Source organism: Alternaria arbusti, assembly GCF_024043155.1.
Source record: "Alternaria arbusti strain BMP 1465 chromosome Unknown scaffold_1, whole genome shotgun sequence".
NCBI classification, from domain to species: Eukaryota; Fungi; Ascomycota; class Dothideomycetes; order Pleosporales; family Pleosporaceae; genus Alternaria; species Alternaria arbusti.
In genome coordinates, this window is record NW_026249941.1 from 663,605 (window position 1) to 681,082 (window position 17,478).

A 17,478-nucleotide genomic window follows, 5' to 3' on the forward strand; every position below is an offset into this window, starting at 1 on the left:
TTTGATCTGGGTGGTTGGTGGACCAGCTGTTCAGCAGCTATGACGGTCTTTCTTAGGGGCACATAACACGTTACTGTGCGGTATGATGTACAGAAGCTACACATGCAATACCATTCAATATCCCAATACTTGCATTTCCACTTGTCGCTCACTTGTAAGCCATATGCTGTCATGCTTATACCGACTGCAACAAAGAATAGCTTGTGTATCTAAGCCGTCAGCAGGAGGCCTGATCCGCGTGCGCAACCCCGACATGAGCGGATGGCTTGAACTACAGCTGCAGGCCAGATAGCAGACCCCTAATCAAGAGAGGCACAGTTCCCAAACGATCTTTACTGTAGTTTGCGGGCCACAGCCAAGGTCGCCGCCATTCCGCCTCGGAAATCCCGTTCCGAGCCTCCCTTTCCCCACTAAAACCCAACCAGACCCTGGCCTCTCACGATGATTTTCTACGCGCCCAGGTGGTCCCCTTCCCGTCATCGCCTCGCCCTCGATACTTTGGCCACGCCTTACTTACGCGCCCATGCAAGCCGCACCTTAAGTCGACGACGTGACGATCGGTGTACCTTTTTTGTGCGGTGTGCGTCATTGTGGGTTTGAGGTGCGCTTGTGGTGAAGGGAATGTGCGTTTTGGTTTTTGCCAAGACCGAGTAAAGAAAGGTGTAGTGGGGAGATATGAGTAAGAAAGGAAGAGGCCGCGTTAAGAGGAAGGAGGTGCAGAGTGAGGATGGGTGGACTGTTATTACCCATGGCTTGGCGAGTATCTCGCTTGATGGGAATGGGAAGAAGGAGGCAGATACTGGGTCCTTGCCTACGAGGATTGTGGAGGGACTAACAGCGGAGAAATTATTGGACGATTTTCGCCTCCTTCAAGAGCGGTGGGAAGATACGCTGCTTTCGAAGCAAGTCAAAGAGATTGTGGAGAAGAGGAGCGCTGATGGCAAATGGGGTGTTGAAGAAGCGGTATGCATTGGCATCGGCAGTTTCAGTCGGGACTGGGCGCATCGGTGGAGGAGTCTTTGGCAGCTTGTACTGTTTGTTGATGTAGTCGGGCGGCGTATGTCATCGTCTCTATCTGTTGCATGTACCCGAACTGATTATAAGATAGTCAAAGAAGAGAACAAGGACATCAAGATACAGTGCTTCGCCCAAGACCCAGCCTTCACAGCCCTCGACATCGAATTCCTATCTCACCTCTCCATCACGGTCCTCGACTCCGATCTCCAAGTCCATATCACGTCCAAATCCTTCGTCTACTCGCCGTTCGTGGACTGGTTCCTTCTCCTACCGACGTTCCTCAAATCGAAAGACCCGGTGTTGTATGTAGGCAACGAGATTCTGGATGACTATAGTGTATATGCGCAAACGAAGGAGAAGAAAGAGCGATTGGAGGAGTGCAATGAGGTGGGTAAGAGGTGGGTAAAAGGCAGGGAAAAGGTGGCGCTAAGAGAGTTCGAAAAGCATGGGAATGCGTTGAATGGGATGGTTGTGTATTTGAGGAATTGTGATGAGGACGCAGAGGAAGAGGAAGATACAGAGGCGAAGCTTGGAGAAGAAGATAACAAAGAGGCGACTCCCAAAGAAGAGATCTAGCCTATCATACGGATACAACCACCCGTGGATGTATTAATTGCAAGCCTTGGCTTCAATTGGTCCCCAACCTTGGTACGCAGCAAAAGTTCGGAAATCTCAACCAAAGTACATTCCTTGGAGGCTAGCATACAATATGTACATGAGGCCTTCATCTCGCTCAACTTATACTTCAAAACCTTAAGACCTTGACTCGCAACCCCCGTATACAACTCTAGATCTACTCTTAGCCGAGATCGCAACTTCCACACCAGGCGACACCAAAGCCTGAAGACTAACGCTTGCGAATACCGAAGGCATCGGAAAACGATGTCTCACAAAAGCCAAATGCGTGTGCGATTAGAGAACACATCGTCTCCTTCGCACCAAGAAGATGAACAGACCTTTCTGGTGCCAGATGACAAGCTAGCAATGTAAGATACCTAACCAACTCACTGCAGTCGGAAATTGCTAACTGAACAGCTCACAACGCAACCGATCTGTTTCACCTCTACTACGCTTACCGGCCGAAATCCGAAACCAGATCTGGGAATACTCCATGAATTGCGCCTATATATTAATAAGATATCGCCATGACAGCGACAGAACAAAATCAAAGCTCCGTGGGGTTCCCCAAAGCGATGATGGCAGGAAAACAACGGATATTGCCCTTCAATTACCAGCAACCTCGAGACAGATCCACTCAGATACGCTTTTCCTGATATTCTCACTCGCCACTTTCAAGGTCAGTCAGGATTACCAGCTTCGGCTTCTCTCGAAGCACGCGCTTCTACGAAACATCGAATCCCTACGTATGTCTACGGCATGCTTGCAGGACTTGACATGTCACTGTCTATTTACCAAGAGGCAAGGCTTGTATCAAGCATGCCAATCTCAGGGCGATCGTTTCACCAAACTGTTACCGCGTCTGACACACTTGGAACTCGATCCCCGCATCGTGGACGAGTTCCACGATTTCGACCACCTTGATCCATACGACAAGAGAACCCGCGCCATGAAAGGAGCCGAGTTTTACCGCAAGCTATTGGAGCAGCGGATACGGGATCGAGAGGATAGGCCGTCGTTGACTTTTAGTTGGAAATGATCCATGGAACAGCTGGCGCTTGCGATAGCTGCAAATGATAGCTATGCTTGTGAGCTTCTGTAATCGAGGTCGCTACGTCAACTTTTGACAACATGAGGCTCCGAGGACCGCAATCGGATAAAGTCTGGAAGCAGAGGTTCCGTTATGGGCACATGGTAGCTACAATGTAATGGACACAGAATCGAACAACAGTCGCTACCAGAACAGCTCAATGAAACAGGAACAGAAATCTTAGGTACTAACAGCGCACCGTGCACGAGCAAGTGCAGTGGGCACGCTCCTTCCAAATCAAGTATTGCACACCGCTGCTCAGTTTGTCCACTCCACCACACCAGCTCTATCAACAAAACTGCACTCAAACTCCAAACTAATATCCCTGGGTATCGCATTGGAACCTCCAACGAGCTCCAACGCTTCAAACATGGAACATGCTCCAGAACCCGATAATTCTGCGCCAATTTCGCTGCAGCAAAAATCCTAACACTCGCAGCTCGCTCTACTTAGAAGGCGAGCCAGGCTTCATGTTCTCGTATCCAGAGACAGGTCGAGATACCAAAGTGCTACTGTTGCTCTGCGCCAAATCCAACAATCTGTTACCACTTCTGCTAAAACTGACAAACCGATATGCCGGATCATCTCGCAACATTGCCCAGACCACCACTGGAATCCTGAACTCCAGCAGACTGGAATCTGTGTCATAGACACCAGCGAAGTCGACCTTCAGCTTCAATAGCTTTGCAGGCATACGAGTTTCGAGCCAGATCTTCAATTGCCTGACGGTCTCTGCTGTGATCTTCTCTTCGATGTGAGCCGTAATGATCACCCTCGGCTCTTCGCTCTCATCTCTGAGCGTGACAGGAGGAGGAGCTGCGATGTTTCCCAGTCTGCGAAGGAGGATGGGAGGGTGGGTGTCGTTACGGGGGAGATAGGTTGGAGTAACTGAGAGTCCGAACTTGCTTTTGTTATGGACAATCCGGCTGTAGATAGCCGACGTGGTCCAGGGGTTACCGTTGCAGATCTTGAGCTGCTCGATTAGAGCCTTCGTGAAACTGGTGGCTACGTCGGCCCCAGCGATCTCTGTCGCCGAACAAGCTGTCAGGAATTCGCTTTCGATGGACCTGAATGCTTCTGCAGCGCAGCAGCAGTCCAGTATCTGCAAGATGTCGCTTGGAATACCATCCAGCAGACTAACTGCCGAATTCCAGAAGAAATTCGGTGCTTGACCGTCGGAGGTACCCCTAATTAATTGTTAGTAGCTGATAAGAACATTACACATTAGAAAGATCTGAACTTACGATACCCGGAGTTGGTTTACTCCATTATGCTTGACCTTTTCTCCATGGCCAGAGTAAACCAGTATGATCAGATTGCCAGCAGAACCATACTCCTCGGGCTCCGCGAGATCACTCAGGAGAGAATTGACCTCCAGCGTGACAGATGCATACTTCGTATTTGCACCACCAATCGTATTGTATCTTACGTCGTAATGATACACCTTCTTGAAGATATCCCCCAGCTCTTTCTCTAGTTCTCGTACACCGACGATGTCGTTGTTCAGGAAGTGCATGAACTGTACGACTACCTTCGAGTATCCAGACGAAGAGGGGCTTCCGCGCAGAAGAAAAGCTCGCTGGACAGAACTCTCAATATCCTGCTGGTATGCTGCGATTTTGATTTTGCAAGCATCTTGTGTCGTTGTCGTCTTGAGGTTGGAAGACATCGGGAGGTGAAAAATCCTTTCGGAGGTCGGGAGTTGGTAAAAGTGAGAGGCTCAGAAAAATATTTTGAGAATTGTTCTGGGGATTGTGAAGTAGGAAACTTGGAACACAACCATGGTTGAGCAACTTAAATACTTGCGCGAACCCACAAAAAACCCAAAGTCCATAAGCTATGCAACCGCTTTTAGGCTACGCATTGCTCGTCTATCTTTACTGGCGTTGAGTTCGCCAAATTGACGCTTACAAAACTCATGTTCTCAAAGCCCGTACGCCTCACTTCATCAGCGTCTCAGAAAGTAAATGTGATTGAACATTTAACGCCCAGGATGAACGAGTACTAGAAGAAAAATGTTCCTTATCCGTTGACGCCTCTACACTGCTCCTGTGAGGAGTATATAAACTCCCGATTTCCTCGCCTTGTCTTATTTCTTACTCACCACCCTCCTCCTACATCTTTCCAAAATTGCGTGGTCAAGCCCTTATGCGAGAGTCCTATCTTTCTTTTCCACCTACTTCCAAAATCGCCAATACTTCGATACATGTGACTGTGTCACAATAATCGTACTGCTCATCGGTTTATGAGAGCCTCTCCTGCGGAGCCTCTCTAAAAACAAGGAAACATATGAGACCATGGCGCGTTCCGCCTGGAACTCGATGCTACATACTACTCAAAGCACGACTTTTGATTGGCGTGGAAGTAACGTATCCATGAGAGCAGAACATGCGACGTCAAAAGAGCAGAGCACTGTTTTCATATCTGCGTTCGCCTCGGGAGATGCGTATAAAAATGTCTCCGCACTGTCGTCTCTCTATTCCTTCTATCATACCAAACTTGTACACGATTCTTCAAAAGACGCATAAGGGACGTTCTATGTCCGCGTCTTCCCTTTCTCAAAAGCTTCAATGTCCAACACATGTGCCTGTCGTCTCCCCGATTCTCTACCCACGAAATGAGAAACCTCATGTACCGATCTCAAACATATACGACCGCATCCAAAAAGTGCTGAAGCAGCAGAACATGAAAAGAGTGTGCTTCCTTGTTCAAAACATATCGGAGACCACGTGATGAGTGCGCGCTCTGGATGACTCTTGACGCGTATAAAGCCGCCTCTTCCTTTCCTACCTTCTCTGTTTCCACACACCACAGTTCTCACTCCTTTTCCCAAAAGCTAGCTACAGTTGCTGCATGGTCCTCCTCTTCTCGCAGCCACCTCCCATATTCATCTTCATGGGCTGTCGATGTGCCCTATCCTACTTCCAAAAATTCTGGACAGCCTTTCCATGTGCAAGCAGGCAAGATAAGGAAGCTTTGTACTTTAAAATGACTTTCGGACGAGGGGATGTCGTTTTCTCCTCGTCTCTACTCTTTGAAGAGCTACTCTCAAAATGACGGATGGAAACTGTTATGTGAAGAGGACGGGAAGCCGTCCAAAAGAATGGATCCGCAAATCGATGTGCTGTCACTCTCCCCGCCTCAGCTATAAAATCTGCACTTTTTGCTCTTCCTTCTTCTCTTGTCCGCACATGCAAAACCCGATTTACCAAAGCACATGAGAAGTGGATTATGGCTGTGGTCTCGTGGCGTCTTCTAAAAATGAGCGACGAATTCAAAGATGTGTTCGAAAACTACATCTCTCTACCCTATGTTCTTGCGCGGAAGAAGCACCATAAAACACTAGAACGCGAGTCTCATGGAGTCAACTGTGCGAATACAGTAATGAAAAGAGTCAGGGTTGCTCTCATGTGTTGTGTGGAGAAGAGGCTGCTGTTGAGGCTGGAGTGAACAGTGATGATGATCATCATCATCGTAATGAGCCTCGATAGTAAAAGACTTCCGTAACATTGCATGTGTACTGCACTTAAGATATCCGTAAAGGGAAGGTCCATTTCTTAGGCCAGAAAGAGGTATTCTACTTCCTGCATATCCCACCACTCAGTGTTCACAAACAAAGCACATGCTTCCTCAGCCCCTCAGCCCACCACCTTCCCATCACCGTCTATTTGCCCATACCCTTAAGATAAGCCTCCCACCCATCCTCCAGCAACGCCTTATCCTTCCGCATAACCTCCTTCTCATTCCCCTCCATCCAAACCCTCAACCTCTCGCGAATCGTCTTATCCTCCGCACCAAGGATGCGTACAGCAAGCAGCGCAGCATTGGTCGAGTTATTGATACCGACAGTAGCAACAGGCTCGCCACGCGGCATCTGGGTCATGCTAACAAGACTGTCCCAGCCATCCATCACACTCGCCTTGACGGGCAGACCAATCACCGGAAGTGTGGTCCACGACGCACACATACCGGGTAGATGGGCAGCGCCACCCGCAGCGCCGATGATGACTTTTAGAGACGTCTGAGAAGCGGTCTTGGAGAACTCGCGGAGCCAGTCGGGGGTGCGGTGGGCGCTAGTGATGCGCGTGGTGAAGGGGATTTGCAGTTTAGTGAGGATCTCCAGACCGGCGCGGAGGACGGGGAGATCGGAGTCTGAGCCCATGATTACAGCGACGAGAGGCTCTTCTGTGGAGCTTTTTGAGCTTCGTGATTCGACGGTCTTTCCCTTTTGGGCGTCGACAAAGTCGACGAGGGGCTGGATCTCGCGTTCTGCGGCTGCGAGTGTGGGGGCTGTGAGGGTGATGTGGCCCATCTTGCGGCCGGGACGCGCATCGCCTTTTCCGTAGAGGTGAATTGATGCGTTTGGTGACTCAAGAGCCCTCTTCGCGACTTGAACGTGGGAGTCTGGTGTCTTGCCGCCAAGGATGTTCAGCATGATGGAGGGCTCGCGGAGGCGCAGGCTAGATTGCGAGATGGGTAGGTCAAGGATAGCTCGGAGATGCGCGTCGTATTGCGAGATGGGGCAGGCTTCGATGGTGTAATGTCCCGAGTTGTGCGGACGAGGTGCGATCTCGTTGATGAGCAGGCTGTCGTCTTTGAGCAGGAACATCTCAACACCGAAGACACCCTTGCCTTCGAAAGCACCGATAGCCTTCTTTGCGAGTTCCTGGGCTCGTTGTGCAGTTTCCTCTGCTACGTTCCTGGGTGGTGCGTATGTGAGCTTGCAGATACTGTCCTCATGCACAGTCTCGACAGTAGGGAATGTGAGCACGCCGTCCTTGGTCTTGACGACCATGACTGCGAGCTCCATCCTGAAGTCCGCCCAGCGCTCTGCATACAGCGGCCTCTTCCCTAAGGCCTCAAATGCTTCATCAACGTCCGCCTCCCTCTTCACCACAAAGTTGCCCTTGCCGTCATACGCCTCTGTCTTGCTCTTGAGCATGAACGGATAGCCATATGACGAACCTACTTCCTTCAATCCCGCAACACCCTTTCCTTCGAGATCGATGCTATCTGCGACATCCACTCCATGCTCTTTCAGGTACTGCTTTTGGGCGTATTTGTCTTTGATGGTCCGTAGTGTTTTCCAGCTGGGTTCAACAACGACCTGCCCCGCTACCTCTTCGAGCATATGGGTATCGACATGTTCGATCTCGACAGTGACGACATCGGATGATTCTGCGAGTTTCTTTACAGCCGCTGCATCCTTGAAAGATCCCTCGATATGGCCGTCGTGCGCTGATATCTGCTTTGCTGGTGATGCCCCTACGTCCAGGACATTGACTTGAACGTTCAATCGGTTGGCAGCCTCGATTAGCATGCGGCCCAGTTGGCCGCCGCCTAGCACTCCTACTTTTCGACTGTCGACCATTTTGCCAGAGTTGTTGTCAATGTCAAGTCATTCAAGTGATGCAGTGACTAGTCGGGGCATTACGTCGGGTGGTTTAGATTGGCTAGCGCTGGGTGGCTGAATGTGGGGGAGCCGCAGAAAATTTAGCACGCGAAAAACTTCGTCGTTCAACATCGCTATACAGTATTACCTGTTGCGGGCAAAATATCCTGCATGTGAAATTCGCGAATAACTAGATCGCTAACTCAGTTTTGAAGACATGCACGTCCATAGATGGGATGATTGTTCATGATTTAACCATGAGCTCGGGAGAGCCCATGTGTATGCTTTCATTTCATGTTGAGCATTGAGTATCTTTTTGCAGGCTTTCGAAGAGCCTTTGCCAGTCATGAAGCGCGCCTCGTAAGAATTCCCATGACCATGACCACGCCAACCCAGAGAAACCAAGAGTGCTGTAAGCACACGCTTAAACCTTGAAACCACGCGACCTTCTGCGTCCACGGGCACGCTCGAACTTGCGGCCCTTGCTCTCGACGTAAGGCTTCTTGTGGGAGTGGGGACCGAAGCCGAAATGCTTGAAGGCCTCACGGGCGTTCTTGGGTCCACGGAGGAGGAGGGTGTTGGATCCAGTGGGGAAGCGGGTAGCGACCTCGTCGATGGTGAGGCACTCACCACCGGCCTTCTCGATGCGGGCGCGGGCAGAGGCGGTGAAGCGGAGAGCCGCAACGGAGAGCTTGGGGACCTCGAGCATGCGGTTGTCGTCAGTGACGGTACCGACCTGACGGAATGTTAGCCATTGATCTTCGCTTCGGGTATCGCTTCACGTACAACGACGACGGTCTTGCCGGCGTGCTCCTTGGCGGAGTGCTTGTTGGCGGCGTTCGCGACGATCTTGGAAACGGAGACCGGCTATGCTGTGTTAGTTACGTTGTTCTCCTGTGATTGCGATCGGTCGTCTTACGGGGCGGTTGGTCTTCGACATCATGAGGCGTCGCAGAACGGTCTTGTTGAAGTTGGCATCGGTACGGCCTGTCCGCTGTTAGCACAAACAATGTGCGCATTTGCAAGGTGAAGTACTTACGAGCCAGGAACTTGTAAAGGCGCACCAACAGCCTGACGTAGGGGTTGGTAGACTTAGGGACCTCTGTATACTCGTCAATCTCTCTCCTTCGAAGGCTTCATGTTGCGTCTAAAAGACAGCTGTCGCCAGCGCATTGCTGCGCCGACTCGACGGGGGATCACATACTGCGGTGCCCGTCTCGAACATGGTGGCGGTCGAGGTCGATTCCCATCTTGACTGATTTTGAGCGTGTTGTGCTGTGGGTTAGTAACGACTGAGGGAGGAAGCTGAAGTTCGCGATTCGAATTTGGCAGGAAAGGGCAGCTTGGCGTGGTGTGGCCCGTGCGAAGCGAGAACTTCAGAACTCCACAGGGCAGGAGCGGCCGCGCATGCATCAGCACGACAACATGGAACGTCAAAATCGATAGTTGTTATCCAAGTCCGTGAGCGTACTCAGCATGCGGAGTCAACTAGTAGTCGTATCTGCTTCATTGTAGTTTGCCCATGTTATTCGTCGTAAAATGCATCACAAGTACAGTAGAAGAAATGCATCGGATGCTCCACGGCATTACCAATTATATAGCTACAAGTATATACTTTCGCTCGCAGTTCTGTGAATGCCTGCAAGATCTATGTGCCAAAAACGTGTTACTTAATCATTTCCTGTCATTGCTCCCTGACATGCGATTGACACCAGTCGCGTACCGAACCACAAAAAGCATCAAAGAAGGCTCCGTCGGCATGAAAGCTCCTGCTCGTCTATGCGTATAAACACCGGTCACCGTACACTCCAAGCCCGCTCCAAGCTACAGATAAAACGACAAGGGGGAAGGGAAATCGAGGTAGACCAGCGTAATGCAAGTAGGCCTACTCCCAGCTAGAAAATTGCCAAGACCGATTTTAGAAGGAACCAGTTCTTCATACGGCCTTGTCGCCAATGAGCTTGCCGATGCCGTTGTAGACCTGGTTGGTCGAGTCGGGGGCGTAGCGGGGTCCGAGAGAGCCAAGGACGAGGAACATGCCAATGATGACGGCGGCGAAGACCATCAACTTGCGAAGGACGGGGCGGGTGTGGCCAAACTCTTGCCACTTCATGCTACCTTGGCCGAGGTACTCTTTCAGCTTCTCTCCGCCGAGCTTGTAGTAGACGAGACCGCCAAGCGCGATGGCGTAACCGAAAGCCTGGAGAGGAGAGACGGGGTCCTTGAAAAGGAACATGGACGCAAAGACGAGGAGGATGTCCTTGAGTACACCGGAGAGAGTAAGGACGAGCGAGGAGGTCTTGCCAATCTGAAGACGTGTTAGTGATAGTTTGTGGAGTGTGTAGAAGGAACGTACCAGGAAAACGACGGAGACGTTGAGCAAGAAAGCGACGGATGCGTTGGCCAGCAGAGTGGTCAGACCAACACGGTCGATGTCAGCCATAGACATCTTGGGGAGCTCAGTGAACATGAGAATGACACCGTTGATGAAGGCGCAAGCAGGGGCGTAGTAGTAGAGGGAGACGAGCGGGTCCATCTTGAAGTCGGCACCGCTGAGAAGGCGCTGAACCATGACCAGACGGACAGCCTCGAAGACGATACCAGCGGCCTGGAAGAGGAAACCGACCATGACGAACTTGATCTCTCCCAACGAGGCAATGACTACACCGATGACGATGAAGGAGACGTTTCCGAGAGTCTTGAGGTTGACAGGCGCAACTCCGAGACTCCAGGTGGTGATGAGGACAGCGACGGGCATAGTAGCCTGCTGAGGTCAGTAGCTGCTACAGGTCCAAATCCGTGGAGAACATACCTTCAGCATCTGGATGAAGGCCACACTCAGGTACAGATATGCCTGGTTACCGCAGATCAAGCTCATACTGAAGAAGATACCGATGGGGACGATGGCTCGCAGGTATACGCGTCCGGTCATGGGCACCTTTTTCCGGGAGTCGAGGACGGTGGTGAAGCGGGCGAGGATCTGGGTCATGACGGTCGCGAAAACCAAATGCCATGTTGTGAGGAAGATGGGGTAGTCTGCCGGTGTGTTAGAATGCGGAGGTGCGGCGGAGCAGAGTGAACGTACGGAACTTGGCTGTGTCTAAGATGTACTTGTTGAAGACAATTGTGCTGGAACTGAGCGAGATCCATGTTGCAATGTATACTGCAGGATGGAAAGATGGCGCCTCGGGGGCTGGCTTCTGCGCATCTGGGTTGACGGTCGGCAGCACAGGCAGGGCTGTGTCGCGCGAGGCCTCGACCGAGGATCTCATCTTCTCGTCGGACATATTTGCGGGTGGTGGCTAACGAGGGACGGTAAAGGTGTTGAGTGAAGGTCAAAGGAGGTGGTTGCGGCGCTGGGAATGCAAGTTGCAAGGTTGCAGTAGCAGTGGGCTAGCGCTGCTGACTGATGGCGGGTGTTGCGCGTCAAGGGACAAGCGTGGCACAAGCAACACGAAGCAGCTGTAACAGCGCTGGAGCAATGAGGAGATAAAGAGCGACGAGAAGTGTTGAGAGCACTTGTACAGTAAATGTGACGGTACTAATACCTCGACTGCGCTAGGGAAGGGGAGGGGCGGAGCGGGAATCAGCCAGACGACTTCTAGAGCCGGTGCACAGGGGGGGTTCTGGTTTAGGCGTGCTATCACTGGGCAACGGCCGACTATGTACTAGAGCTGATATGAGGCCAGATGAAGATTTGCCAGGAGCCGCGCGGGATTTTGCAAGTGCTCGATGAGGTGAAACTGATCGCCCGTGGAGCCCTGAGTGGACGCGCAATCGACCACAGCGGCGAGCACTCCCATCAATGGCGCCGAAATTTTGAGCCGCCTCTTGCACTTGCTTGTGTAGGTGTGTACGCGTACTGGCACCCTGCAGAGAGGCGCCGAAGACACCGGTCCCACATATATGTAGAAAAGTGACAGCTTCATGCACATCGCGCACTCGCTGCTGCCACGCGCAGCGGTTTACATTGCAGGAGCTGTGCCGCGTCGCTGGAGCGCAGGGTGAGGCGCACCGTTAGGGGTATGCAGAGTACTTCGCACACAGGCGTCGTTGCACCGTGGCACTAGCACGACACCAAGTCGATGCGTCGTTGATCTGAGGCTGTAGTCCCCCAGAGATAGAGTCGGTCAAGCTTCACCATGTGCTGCAGCCCGCCAGATTGAGGCTCCACCCGCGGGAACGTGCAGAGGCCATGGTGACACACGCAACTCGAGGCCACGGGCAATGAACATGTTGCACGCACGAGTGGTGAAGCAGACGGCCGGCACCAATCAAGGCGCCCACGAGCAGCTGCGTCAAGCCCGATCGCCGGTCCCCATGGCGGCCTGCCCCTTTTCTCGCCGTTGCAGCGCGGCCGTCTGAAGCCCCCAAGCTCTCCCCAGCCGACTCCTTCGGCGGCTGGCCCTCTGTTACCCTGGACCCACTTAACGCAGCATCGCCTTGGCGTCCTTAGTTTATCGCCAGCTATATTCCTCACCACGCCCCAAACGTCTGGCCTCTGCTCCACACCCTCTCTATAACTACAAGTGCTGCTCGCCCGCAGAGTACATGCTCAACTACGCCCGCCAGACTTTGAAGCGCGTTCCGAGTTTCCAGGAAATACTACAGGGCAAGATGGGATCCGCCAAGGAAGAAATGTATGTTCACCGCCTGCTCACCCACACGGCATCCTTCTGAGCACGCGCTGACAATGCCATAGTTCGGTCGACGTGCTCGTTATCGGCGCTGGCCCGACCGGTCTGGGAGCAGCAAAGCGCCTCCACCAGATTGTATGCTCAACACAGAGTCCAAGTGGCGGGGCACATGCTAACAACAACAGGATGGCCCCTCATGGATGATTGTCGACTCCAATGAGACGCCTGGTGGTCTGGCTTCGACCGACGTCACTCCAGAGGGCTTCGTGAGTACCCCCACCGCCAATTGACTGCCCGCCTCTAACTCCTCCCCAGCTCTACGACGTTGGTGGCCATGTCATCTTCTCCCACTACAAGTACTTCGACGACTGCATCGACGAGGCCCTCCCCAACGATGACGACTGGTTCACCCACGAGCGTGTGTCGTACGTCCGCTGCAAGCGCAACTGGGTCCCCTACCCATTCCAGAACAACCTGTCCATCTTGGACAAGGACGACCAGGCCAAGTGTGTCGACGGCTTGATTGACGCCGCACTCGAGGCCCGCGTGGCCAACACCAAGCCCAAGGACTTTGACGAGTGGATCATGCGCCAGATGGGTGTTGGCATCGCTGACCTCTTCATGCGACCATACAACTTCAAGGTCTGGGCTGTGCCCACCACCAAGATGCAGTGCCAATGGCTCGGAGAGCGTGTCGCCGCCCCCAACGTCAAGGGTGTCATCAACAACATCATCCACAACAAGACCGCAGGAAACTGGGGCCCCAACGCCACCTTCCGCTTCCCCGCGCGAGACGGTACCGGTGGTATCTGGAAGGCTGTTGCAAAGACACTGCCAGACTCCAAGACAAGATACGGTGACCACGGCAAGGTCAACAGGGTTGATGCCGACGGCCACAAGGTACACCTGAACGACGGCACAGTTGTCAACTACAAGAAGCTCGTCAACACCATGGCTGTCGATCAGCTCGTCGAGTTCATGGGCGACAAGGAGCTCATCGACCTCAGCAAGGGTCTCTTCTACTCCACCACCCACGTCATTGGCGTTGGTCTCCGCGGCGAGCGACCAGAGCGCATTGGCGACAAGTGCTGGCTGTACTTCCCCGAGGATGACTGCCCATTCTACCGCGCCACCATCTTCTCCAACTACTCGCCATACAACCAGCCCCAGAAGGACGTCAAGCTCGCCACTCAGCAGATGGCAGATGGCTCCAAGCCCAGCTCCACTGAGCCCAAGGAGGGCCCATACTGGTCCATCATGTTGGAGGTCTCCGAGTCCAGCATGAAGCCCGTCGATGAGAAGAACATGCTCAAGGACTGCATTCAGGGTCTCATCAACACTGAGATGATCAAGTCGGATGACGAGATCGTCTCCACCTACCACCGCCGCTTCGACCACGGATACCCCACTCCCTCGCTCGAGCGTGAGGGCGTCCTCACCAAGCTTCTCCCTGCCCTCCAGGCCAAGGACATCCTGTCTCGTGGCCGCTTCGGCTCATGGCGCTACGAGGTCGGTAACCAGGACCACTCGTTCATGTTGGGTGTAGAGGCTGTGGACCACGTTGTCAACGGTGCTGTTGAGCTTACCCTCAACCACCCTGACTTCGTCAACGGCCGCAAGAACGAGGAGCGTCGTCTCAAGGACGGTGCCCAGATCTTCAGCCAGAGCCCCTTGGCTCTGAGGAACAAGGGTGTTGAGTAAGCGCAGACACATGAAATGTTCGATATGTGTAGTTTCGGGAATGTTTATGGGATACCACGTTTGTTATGAGAAGGGATGGGAAGACATGGAGTCGGCGCATTTGTGCGGAGACTCTAGGTAGATAGTTGCATATAGTTTGCATCTTGAGAAGGTGTTGAGCCAAAATTATACATTTAGACTTGCACTCCAACAAATATTGTCTTTCCACTTCGTGCATCAACTTTTGTCATCGCTTCTCTGAACGCTTTCCTGGCGCATCATCTACATTTCCACGAGACAATACCCTTCGATACCACCAAACATCCGCAATCGCATTCCGATCGATCGATCCCAACAACAACCCACCTCACTCTACATGACTAGCCCTAATCAAACCACGGACATTTACACCGTCACATCGTCATCTCATTTTCCCGCGCACCAAGGTTGCGCGAGTCGGCAGCAATTACATTCGTACACACCAACAAGCGTGAAAGTGGGTAACGACCCCCACCCCAAGTGTACAACGGGCCGATTAGGTACGGCATGCCAACCGAAAGCAATCTGCCCTCGTTACACCACAGCCGCTGCGGTGGAGTACTGTACATGCAATGCTTGGAAGAAGACGCGTACAACATTCGATAACTACGGTTGTACTACGGAGACGATCCGGGATCAAGAGGTAAATGGAGGGATGTAGATAGGAATGCGTGACGAGGTGTGAAGACTTTTTCTCGCGCGGGCAGGTAGGTAGAGAGCACAGTAGTGGGTATGGGGTAGGTGGAGCGAGGAGGTAGGTGCATGGGAAGGTGTTTGTAACGTGGCATTCTTGGTGATGTGTGTCTGCGGGTTGCAAGTCGGTGTATTTGGTGGGGTTGTAACGTGCACATACGTTGCGTATATTGGGTGTTGTATAGGTCACGTGTTTATCTTCTGTCGACGCTTCGATACTCAGTTGGATGCAATCAAGCCTTGCTTGCCCTGAACTTCCTCAATACCTCCCTCTCCTCCTCATTCCTCGCTACACTCTCTTCGTCACCAACTGGCAGGCGCTGATGTTTCCACTGCTTGCCTCCAGCGCCGTAATCTGCACTGACCTGCGCATCACCTACAATGACCCATTTGTAAATCGTCAAGCCTTCTAGTCCAACAGGTCCTCTAGAATGGATCTTATTTGTTGAGATGCCGACTTCGGTACCGAAGCCATATCGCTGGCCATCCGCCATGCGCGTGCTGGTGTTCCAGTAAACGGAGGATGAGTCGACGGCTGCGAGGAAAGTCTTCGCTGTGATTTCCGAGGTGGTGAGTATGGCATCGGTGTGGTGGGAACCGTGAGCGTTGATGTGGTTGATAGCTTCGTCGACGTTGGTAACTGTCTTAATGGCGAGTATGTAGTCTAGGAACTCGGTGTCGTAGTCTTCCGGTCCGGCTTCCTGTAGAAGCGTAGCGGAGTGTGGGTCTAGTTTGCCTCTGAGGGCGAGGAGCGAGGTATGGTCACAGCGGAGTGATACGCCCTTTTGTAAGAGTGCTTCTGCGACGGTGGGAAGAGTGGTGCTCAAGGCTGCTTCTTCAACAATGAGTTGCTCGAGGGCGTTGCAGCCAGCTGGGTAGCTTGTCTTTGCGTCCAAGACTATCTTAGTGGCCTTTTCGGCGGGGTAGTCCGCGCAGAGGTAGGTTGAACATATTCCATCTGCGTGGCCGAGGACGGGGATGGTGGTCGTGTCCTTCACATAGCGGACTAGTTTATTACCACCGCGAGGAATACAAAGATCGATGTACGTATCCTGCTTCAGCAAGTCGGCGATGACATCGTGTGTTTGGACTAGTTGCAGGCAGTCTGATGGGACCGCTGTTGACGTAAGAGCCTTGGAAATGATGGATGCAATGGCCGCGAAGCTGTTGCTGGATTCTCGGCCACCTTTGAGGATAGCTGCGTTTCCAGACTTGATGGCGAGCGCGGATATGTTCGCGATGACTTCAGGTCTAGCTTCGAAGATGATGAGAAGAACGCCAATAGGACATGTTATCCTTGAGAGGACCAAGTCATCATCCAGTAGGGTCCTCGCGGTGGTCTTGTTGATAGGATCCTCCAACTCCTTCACGTCCAGTATCCCCTGCAGCATATCCTCATACTTCCCCGGCTTCCCCAGATCCAGTCTTTTGACCAAACTTGCACTTAGCGTGCCTCCTGCTGCGGCCTTGTTCGCAGCTTCCAGATCCCGCGCATTGGCCGCTAGGACCTCCTCTTTTCCAGTTGCTAGTGCAGCATGAATAGCAGTCAGTGCGGCATTCCGCTCCTCGGTAGACAAGACAGCAAGTTTCCGGGATCCGAGTCTGGCCGCCTGGGCGACCTCGAGCGGCGTGGCGTTGGTGAGAGACATTGTCACTTGGGTTACTTCGTGAGGTGGTGAGACCTCGTAACGTCGATAAATTCTTGATGGACGTGTGACTCAGATTCGCCTAGAAAGGGACAAAGTCTTCCACGGTGTTCTCGGAAGGATCGTATGCAGGGTCTTGTGCCGCTGCAGGTGCTATTGGAGACTAGAAGCGGATCGTATGCGGAGTGCGCGTTGTGTCTAAAGATAGGTGCAGGATCTGGTGTTGCGGGGTCTGGATACTGGATGCGTTGCGCCACTTTTCGACGCCACACCCGAGTTGAGGTCTGGGATACCGCCATGTCACTTACACCGTGTTTTGCACTTTGCGCAATACCTGTTCACTGTGTAAACTACCACGGACTTTGTTGAGGAGAAGAAATTCGATTGCGTCATATTCGAGATGGATCCCTGCCTGGGCGCGGTGTTGGCAGCTGCGCTCGGCTGAGGCAGGGGTCTTGGTGTGGCTGGGAAACATCGTCTACCAGCCTCCCGGCGTCGCTCAGCCAACCTCGCCCAATTCCACCGAATCCTGTATCGCGACAAGCCCTGGCCCGCTCTGCTAGCCCGCGCGACACCTCATCATGTAGGTCATTGCTCAGAGATGGCTGGTACACTACATATGCTGGCCGGCAGCTGTGTCTGTCACCATTACACACCTCTACCACT

General features: G+C 52.7%; 7 protein-coding genes across 7 annotated transcripts; 2 read left to right on the forward strand and 5 right to left on the reverse strand.

Annotated features, from left to right (window-relative positions):
* Nucleotides 1–675: 675 nt before the first annotated feature.
* On the forward strand, nt 676–1,593 carry J4E86_000249 (uncharacterized protein; the record flags this gene model as incomplete). Its single annotated transcript, XM_051440824.1, has 2 exons — nt 676–1,057; nt 1,109–1,593. The coding sequence occupies 2 exons, from the start codon at nt 676–678 to the stop codon at nt 1,591–1,593; spliced, it is 867 nt and encodes a 288-aa protein (XP_051306995.1).
* Nucleotides 1,594–3,170: 1,577 nt separating this feature from the next.
* J4E86_000250 (uncharacterized protein) lies at nt 3,171–4,394 on the reverse strand (the record flags this gene model as incomplete). The annotated part of the gene is made up of 2 exons (XM_051440825.1): nt 3,171–3,912; nt 3,970–4,394. The coding sequence occupies 2 exons, from the start codon at nt 4,392–4,394 to the stop codon at nt 3,171–3,173; spliced, it is 1,167 nt and encodes a 388-aa protein (XP_051306996.1).
* A 1,995-nt stretch (nt 4,395–6,389) lies between these two features.
* On the reverse strand, nt 6,390–8,096 carry J4E86_000251 (uncharacterized protein; the record flags this gene model as incomplete). Its single annotated transcript, XM_051440826.1, has 1 exon — nt 6,390–8,096. One exon carries the CDS (start codon nt 8,094–8,096, stop codon nt 6,390–6,392), a length of 1,707 nt encoding a protein of 568 aa, XP_051306997.1.
* Nucleotides 8,097–8,541: 445 nt separating this feature from the next.
* J4E86_000252 (uncharacterized protein) lies at nt 8,542–9,367 on the reverse strand (the record flags this gene model as incomplete). Its single annotated transcript, XM_051440827.1, has 5 exons — nt 8,542–8,853; nt 8,904–8,984; nt 9,037–9,104; nt 9,157–9,219; nt 9,322–9,367. The coding sequence occupies 5 exons, from the start codon at nt 9,365–9,367 to the stop codon at nt 8,542–8,544; spliced, it is 570 nt and encodes a 189-aa protein (XP_051306998.1).
* Nucleotides 9,368–10,053: 686 nt separating this feature from the next.
* Nucleotides 10,054–11,404, reverse strand: J4E86_000253 (uncharacterized protein; the record flags this gene model as incomplete). The annotated part of the gene is made up of 4 exons (XM_051440828.1): nt 10,054–10,425; nt 10,474–10,881; nt 10,930–11,153; nt 11,203–11,404. The coding sequence occupies 4 exons, from the start codon at nt 11,402–11,404 to the stop codon at nt 10,054–10,056; spliced, it is 1,206 nt and encodes a 401-aa protein (XP_051306999.1).
* A 1,264-nt stretch (nt 11,405–12,668) lies between these two features.
* Nucleotides 12,669–14,455, forward strand: J4E86_000254 (uncharacterized protein; the record flags this gene model as incomplete). Its single annotated transcript, XM_051440829.1, has 4 exons — nt 12,669–12,757; nt 12,820–12,889; nt 12,940–13,020; nt 13,070–14,455. 4 exons carry the CDS (start codon nt 12,669–12,671, stop codon nt 14,453–14,455), a joined length of 1,626 nt encoding a protein of 541 aa, XP_051307000.1.
* A 944-nt stretch (nt 14,456–15,399) lies between these two features.
* On the reverse strand, nt 15,400–16,815 carry J4E86_000255 (uncharacterized protein; the record flags this gene model as incomplete). Its single annotated transcript, XM_051440830.1, has 1 exon — nt 15,400–16,815. One exon carries the CDS (start codon nt 16,813–16,815, stop codon nt 15,400–15,402), a length of 1,416 nt encoding a protein of 471 aa, XP_051307001.1.
* Nucleotides 16,816–17,478: the final 663 nt, after the last annotated feature.